The 8071-nt window shown below is 46.3% G+C and overlaps 1 protein-coding gene across 1 annotated transcript; it reads left to right on the forward strand.

The window, feature by feature from the left end:
- The first annotated feature begins 5563 nt into the window (after window positions 1-5563).
- On the forward strand, window positions 5564-6441 carry LOC123402164 (transcription factor TCP7-like). The gene has a single exon (XM_045096043.1). It carries the CDS (start codon window positions 5675-5677, stop codon window positions 6266-6268), a length of 594 nt encoding a protein of 197 aa, XP_044951978.1. The 5' UTR covers window positions 5564-5674; the 3' UTR covers window positions 6269-6441.
- The last annotated feature ends 1630 nt before the right edge of the window (window positions 6442-8071 follow it).

Consider the following 8071-nt stretch of genomic DNA (forward strand, 5'->3'; position numbering starts at 1 on the left):
TGGATCATTTGCGTGCTGTTTTTATTGCTCTACGTGATGCACGTTTGTTTGGTAACCTTGGGAAGTGCACCTTTTGCACGGACCGAGTATCTTTTCTTGGCTATGTTGTTACTCCACAGGGAATTGAAGTTTATAAAGCCAGGATTGAAGCTATTGAGAGTTGGCCGCAACCCAAAACGGTCACACAAGTGAGGAGTTTCCTTGGACTCATCGGATTTTATAGGCGTTTTGCGAGAGATTTCAGCACCATTGCTGCACCTCTCAATGAGCTTACAAAGAAGGATGTGCCTTATTCTTGGGGTACCGTACAGGAAGAAGCCTTCATGGTTTTGAAAGATAAGTTAACACATGGTCCTTTACTCCAACTTCCTGATTTTAATAAGACTTTCGAGCTTGAATGTGATGCTAGTGGAATTGGATTAGGAGGTGTGTTATTACAAGATGGTAAACCTGTTGCATACTTTTCTAAAAAATTAAGTGGGCCTAGTCTAAACTATTCTACTTATGATAAGGAATTATATGCTCTTGTTTGGACTTTGGAAACATGGCAACATTATTTGTGGCCCAAAGAATTTGTCATACATTCTGATCATGAACCTTTGAAACATATTAAAAGTCAAGCAAAACTGAACCGTAGACATGCTAAATGGGTTGAATTCATTGAGACTTTCCCGTACGTCATTAAACATAAGAAGGGTAAAGAAAATGTTATTGTTGATGCTTTGTCTCGTCGTTATACTATGCTTTCACAACTTGACTTTAAAATATTTGGTTTAGAGACCATCAAAGATCAATATGTGCATGATGCTGATTTCAAAGATGTGTTGGAGAATTGTAAAGAAGGGAGAACATGGAACAAGTTCATCATTAATAATGGATTTGTGTTTCATGCTAACAAGCTATGCATTCTAGCTAGCTCTGTTCGTCTTTTGTTGTTACAGGAGGCGCATGGAGGAGAATTGATGGGACACTTTGGCGTAAAAAAGACGGAGGACGTACTTGCTACACATTTCTTTGGCCAAAGATGCGACGGGATGTTGAGCGTTTTGTTGCTCGTTGCACGACATGTAAAAAAGCTAAGTCACTACTCAATCCTCATGGTTTATATATGCCTTTGCCTATACCTAGTGTTCCTTGGGAGGATATATTTATGGACTTTGTTTTAGGTTTAGCTTGAACAAAGAAAGGGAGGGATAGCATATTTGTTGTCGTAGACAAATTTTCAAAAATGGCACACTTTATACCATGTCATAAAAGTGATGATGCCGCTAATGTGGCTGATTTGTTCTTTCGTGAAATTATTCGCTTGCATGGTGTGCCAAATATGATTGTTTCAGATCATGATGGTAAATGTCTTACCCACTTTTGGCGATGTTTATGGGCTAAGTTGGGGACAAAATTGCTTTTTAGTACTACATGTCACCCCCAAACTGATGGACAAACTGAAGTAGTCAATAGATCTTTGTCTACTATGCTTAGGGCTGTTTTGAAGAACAATCTAAAACTGTGGGATGAATGCTTGCCTCATATTGAATTTGCTTATAATCGTTCGCTGCATTCTACTACAAAGATGTGTCCTTTTGAAGTTGTGTATGGTTTCCTACCTCGTGCACCTATTGATTTGTTACCTCTTCCATCATCGGAGAAGGTTATTTTTGATGCTAAAGAACGTGCTGATTTGATATTAAAGATGCATGAGTTAACTAAGGAAAACATTGAGTGCATGAATGCTAAATATAAACTTGCTCGAGATAAGGGTAGAAAACATGTTGTCTTTGCACGTGGAGATCTTGCTTGGTTGCATTTGCGTAAGGATGTGTTTCCTGATTTGCGCAAGTCAAAGATAATGCCGCGTGCTGATGGTCCTTTCGAAGTGTTAGAGAAAATAAATGATAATGCATATACACATGAGTTACCTGCAGATTTTGGGGTTAGTCCCACTTTTAACATTGCAGATTTGAAGCCATATTTGGGTGAGGAAGATGAGCTTCCGTCGAGGACGACTTCAATTCAAGAAGGGGAGGATGATGAGGAGATCAACACCATTGTTACACCCAGAGCCCCAACTGTTATACATACTGGACCAGTTACTAGAGCTCGTGGACGCCAATTGAATTACCATGTACATTTGTTTCTTGGGAATACTTCTAATGTTCATGAACATATGATGCTGCCTAAGTTAGATACTTTTGTTGTGCTGATGAATGAATGACCTAGCATGGACAAGAAGGATATCCGTTGGAGCGGGATCAAGCATGGAGAAGAAGGTGCACGCGCGGGAGAGAACAATGGAGCTTCCAGTGGTGATTTTCGCACTCTAAAGCCATCATAAGGAGAGCATGAAGGCATTGGATGAAATATTCAAGACGTCACTTTATAAATTTCGTCCGTAGGCTATTATAGGTGTTGCTTCACCTTATTTTTAGGCCAGACCCATGTAATTTCGAAATACCATAATATAGGCTATTTTTAGAGTCTGTATGTGTGGGGAAACCGAGTTTAGGGCTGTTTTCGGACCCCCTCCTCCAAGGGTCACGAAATTGCCTCTTTGTTCCCTCATATATACAGCCCTTAGGGCACCGTTTAGACTGGGGTTTTGTTTAGATTACAAGTTCGCCATAGCTACAACTTCGCGTTCTTCGTTTGTGTTCTACGACCAGACAAAGGCGTCACAGAACCCCACCTTCATCAATAAAGCTTTCCTCGCAATATCTTGATTGCAATCTTGGTTTCTTGCTTGTTCTTCGTTTGTGTGCAGGAAACGGGCCTTCGTGGTCAGGTTGATCGTGCGCCGGGGTGATCAATAACCTCTCAGAGTTGGTTTAGCGATTGCTAAGGCGCGACGTCCTCACACGTTCATAGCCGGATCGTCAAAGTATACTCCACCAAAACTTTACACACGATCTCGTCGAAAGACACGGACAAATTCGCCTCTATCATGCTGAATCTGTCATACCTCGAGGTAGGGATCCTAATCTAGATGTCTTGAACGATGGTAACATGGACACATGATTTTACCTAGGTTCGGGCTCTCTCGAAGAGATAATACCCTACGTCTTGCTTTTGATTGTATTTATATGGGACATAGTACGGAGTACAGGTATCTACCACGAGTTGTTGTCTGTAATTCCAATGAATATGACATGTCCCCCTCTATCAACTAGCCCAGCCTTAGCGTATATAATGTACCAGAGGCCTAGGATAACACGAGTCCTAGTCGGCTACGTCGGTGAAGAGAAGTCCTTGTCTTGATCGTTAAGTCTTATGTAATCTTCCTCGTATACGCTATGGGCTGCCCGAAGTGGCCCATTAGTGAACTGCCATGGGGGTCCTCGACCCGACCCACCTGGTCGGGGAAAGACGGGGTGAGTGTCCCCCAGTCGAGGACTCCAACATTCGCCGCTTGGCTTAATGATGAACATGTGAAGGCCAATAGATGAATAGACGAAAGGGTTTGGGGAGGGTTATCTCACCTATGTGCCATTTCATGGCAAAGAGTCCGTTTTAACAAGACTTCATTTCAACCCATCGTTTAGGACTTCTCGAAAATGTATGTCATCCAATCAAGGTTTCTAAAAAAGTGAGCATAGGTACGTGCCACTTGCTGACGTGCCGTCTAATTTGGAAGTTGATTGAGTGTTTTTGGCCAATCTATTATATGAGTGTTTCAAGTTTTTGTATGAATGTGTTACCTCCATTCAAGTTTATGTATTAATGATGATCTTAACTCAATATTTTAATGTAATTGCATATTAGCTAGCATATATGCAAACTTAGAAATCTAGCGACTTAATCGGAAGTTCCACAAATAGCAAAACAATTCTATTCCGGATATGAAATCGAGTAGGATGTTTTGGTGACCAAGTTCCATGTAGCCCTTTATTTTTTTTTAAAATAAAATTAAAACCTTTCGGTTTAAAAAAATGAATATGCAAGTACGCAAGGATAATGTATGTGTGTGTAAAAAATCAGAATGAAAGACCTTGAAATGTGACATGTATAAAAGGACAAATTTATGTATTTTAAGGATGAATCGTACCATTGGTTAAAAGGGCCCAGATTTTTTTCATAACCTTCTGATGTATTTTGTTTTGAAAATTTACAAACATATACATTATGCCTTCGTGTATATTCGTATATTTTTTCAAAATGCTTTGAAATGTAAAAAATATGAATTAATTTCAAATTTTGCAAAAGGAGGCCTCCAAAAGCAATTTTTACATGAAATCGCATTATATAAACCTATCCACCATTGCCCCGCTCTAACCCCGTCACCTCGAAGCCTCATAAACCCCACCGGAGTTAATTGCACGGAAGTAGCACAACTGAGGCAGTATATGCGGGTTGATATCAATTTTCATAATTTTTCAGTGTCAGTACCAAATCTGAAACTAGCCGTTACAAAAATGCCTAATGCGCGTATAAACATATATTGACGGCGTATCTGACCGACGGGCCGATGTGGCAAGTTTTTAACAGAAAGCCCCTTGCTTTGTAAGTAGTCATATAAATGTTTTTTATTTTACAAGGAAAAGAGCTTCCGTGAAAGACTTTTTTTTCATTCATATTTTTTCGGCAATGAATCTGACTCATTTGAAAAAAAAATCAGGAACCGCCGAGAGTCGAACCTGCGACCTCCTGTTCGAAACCGTTGCGTGCATGTCACTCTGGCCTCCAAAATGCCTTGAAATGTTAAAAATATGAATTAATTTAAATGTTTGCAAAAGAGGCCTCCAAAATATATTTTTGCATGAAATCGCATTATCTTCCCTAATAATAAAGCACGCAGTGCTTCTGTCGTCCGTGGTCGGTCATTTTGCAGAAAAGCCCTCGCAGTTTCAGTTAATTAACCCGCAGTCCAACTTTAAGTCAAAACGAAGCTGTCGTTTTGCAGAAAAGTCCTCACAGTTTTAGATAATCAACCCACGGTCCATCTTTTAGTCACAGCCGAACCGTTTTTTTTATTTTACAGAAAACTCCCTGATGTTTCAGGTAATCAACCCGTCGTCCCTATTTAAGTCAGCCGAAACGTTTTTTTGTTTTAAAAAAAAACCTGACTTTTCAGTTAATCAATCCATATTTTATCTAAAACAAAATTATCCATATCTTTTAAACCGTAACTCCGATTTTAACATGTTATATATGAAATTTGATTGAAAAAATGTGTAGAATCTAAATAGGATGTTATTTTTAGCTGTTGAATACTTCTTAAATATTTTTTTGGTGCAAACTTAATCTCTAGTGCACGGTCTTTTTTTTCTCTCTTTCCGACAACCATACGAATTGCAATAAATATTCATTAAATTAAAATTAAATTGAGAGGAAAGAAAACATCGTTAACCACACATGCACACCTTTGGAAAATCTCGTGGTGAGAAACAACATATTTCTCATCTTATTCCGAGTGATTGTACATTCAAACGCGTTTTCGTTGTGTGAGCATTGAAGCCATCGTCGACAACTCAAATGTGATGCCATGTGAAAATATATTACGTTCAAAACGTGTGTTATTTTTTTTTCCGTTGCAACGCAGGGTCTTTTTTCTATTATAAACCTATCCGCCTGTGTCCCGCTCCACCCCGTCACCTCGAAGCCTCACAAACCCCACCGGATCACCACCCCCACCACGTCCTCCCTCTCCAGCGTACGGCGAGCGAAGCAGTCAGCAGACGCCATGACCTCCCACGACATCGCCGCTGCCCCCAGCCCTTTCCACGTCTACCAGCAGCACCTACCGATGACGGTGGCTCCCTCCCCTGACGTTGGCTTGGCTCCGGCGCCCAGCAAGGAGGCTGGTGGCAGCGTGAAGGGGCACAGCAAGGTTAACGGGCGCGGTCAGCGCGTGCGTATGCCGATCGTGTGCGCCGCGCGCGTGTTCCAGCTCACGCGCGAGCTGGGGCTCAAGTCCGACGGCCAGACCATCGAGTGGCTGCTCCGGCAGGCGGAGCCCTCGATCCTCGCCGCCACGGGGACCGGCACCGCCCCGGCCGCCTTCGTCTCCTCCTCCACGCCATCCACCTCCTCCTCCTCCTTCTCGTACCCGCACACCCTCCTCGGCAAGCGCCCGCGCGAGGAGAACGACGCCGTCGGCGCGGCGGCTGCAGCGTCGGCGTTCTGGGCGGCGTTGCCGTGGCAGGACGACTGGGGGTTCTCGCCGCTGGAGGCGCAGGCCACGTACATGCCGATGGCGCAGGTCCACCAACACCACCTCGACCTTGTCGCCGCGGTCTCTGGCGCCGCTCGTCGTGCCGAGGAGGAGATCCGGTGAATCAACAACGGTGCTTACGAATGTCGTTGCTTGTCTTTCTGTTTCGGAAATTGCAGACTAGCTAGGATCCCGAGTGTACTTCCCTACCTGTCCAAGTCCAACTGGATAAACTCTCGATCGTCCTGTGTTCTTCCTTTCTGCAGTTTAATTGGTGATGAATATTTGCTGTGGCAGTAAGCGTTTACTTAGGGATGGGATACTAGACTAGTGATCTAAACGCTCTTAACGCTCTTATATCTCTTTACAGAGGGGGAAGTACTACGGGCGTGTTTGGTAGCCTGCATGGAGAGTGTATGAGCCCAAAAGTTCCCTCCCCGACCCATTTTTCGCTGTTTGGTAGGGTGTATGGGCTGAGGAGAGCATGCATCAACTGATGCAAAAAAGGACCTCAGCATACAGCACCCCCGCAGAGGCGAGCTGAGCCGAGCTATGCTCAGCCCATGCACCCTCGCCTCGTCGCCCCGTCGCTCCCAAGCTCCTCCTGCGCCGCTCCCGAGACCCTCCCGCGCCCCGTCGCTCCCGAGCTCCTCCCGTCGCCCCGTCGCTCCCGAGCTCCTTCGGCAGCCTCGCCCGCGCCCCTCCCGAGACCCTCCCGCGCCGCTCCCGAGCTCCGGTAGCCCCTCCCGAGCTCCGGCCGCCTCTGCCCCCTCCCCCCGTTCCTTCACCTGCCTCCTCTTCCTCCCTTGCAGTGCACCTCTTCCTCCTCCCTCTTCCTACCAAACACAGTCTCATCCAAACATGTCACAACACATGCATGACCACCAAACAACTGAAGATGAATGTATTCATCGTGTCTATACTTAGCATGCATCAACAGGGAACAACTATGTTAGGGTGAGAACAGCTGCCAAACACACCCTACGTAACTCCGAGCTGCATGTGTTAGAAGCTTATTAGTATTTGTCATTTGCTTCGAGTGGATCGTGTGTAATGCGACCTCTAACGGAACCTGTTTCACTTGGTATGCTCGTCAGTACGGGTCCAAGCCATTCAACAGCTAAAAAGCAATGGGTGTTCACCTGCTGCGCCGTCACTATTTTCGTTTTGTTTCGATCATACGTCAATTTCCCATTCGGGAGCATGAAATTGTATGTTCAACGAATCCATTTCGATTGTATGCTGAATGTTAGAGCATCTTCAACAGCCGCGCTATATTAGCGTCGCGTCGTAAAAAAGGCAGTTTTAGCGCGCGCGTAACGCGGCGGCCAGCTCCAGCGGGAGCGTAAAAACGGCGCGCGCGGTATATGTTGTTCAGCGCGCTGGCCGAAACGCAATTGCGCGCGGTGTATTTGGGGCGCCCGCTTCCGCGGGCGCCAGACTCGAACGCTCGTGCGAAAGTCTCTCCTCTCCTCTTCCTCCTACGCACCGCGCGCGTCGTCGCCGGCGCCCTGCCACCGCACCCATGGACGCGCACACCGGCACCCCGCTCACCCCGTTGTACAGCCGCGCCCTCCATCCCCCCTCCCCCGCCGTTGCCGCCACAGAAAACCCTAGCGCGGGGAGCGTTGGCGTCGTCACCGCCGGAGCTCCGCCGACCGTCGGCCTCGCGCGCAGCCTCTTCTTGCCGACGCGGACCACGGCGACGGGTGGCGTCGCGCCGGCGCCATCCCGTGCCGCCGCCGCACCGTCGAAGCTCCTCAATGCAGCACGGCCGAAGAAGGGAAAAACTTCCGGGAAGAAGAACAAGGCGGCGGACGGCTCCGGCAGCTCGAAGGGAAAGAAGCTTGCAGGGCGGCGGACGGGCGCGGCGGCTACCGAAGCGCCGGCGAGCTCACTCGTTGAGCCGGCCGCCGACGCGCACCA

The sequence above is a fragment of the Hordeum vulgare genome, chromosome 6H (assembly GCF_904849725.1).
Source record: "Hordeum vulgare subsp. vulgare chromosome 6H, MorexV3_pseudomolecules_assembly, whole genome shotgun sequence".
NCBI classification, from domain to species: Eukaryota; Viridiplantae; Streptophyta; class Magnoliopsida; order Poales; family Poaceae; genus Hordeum; species Hordeum vulgare.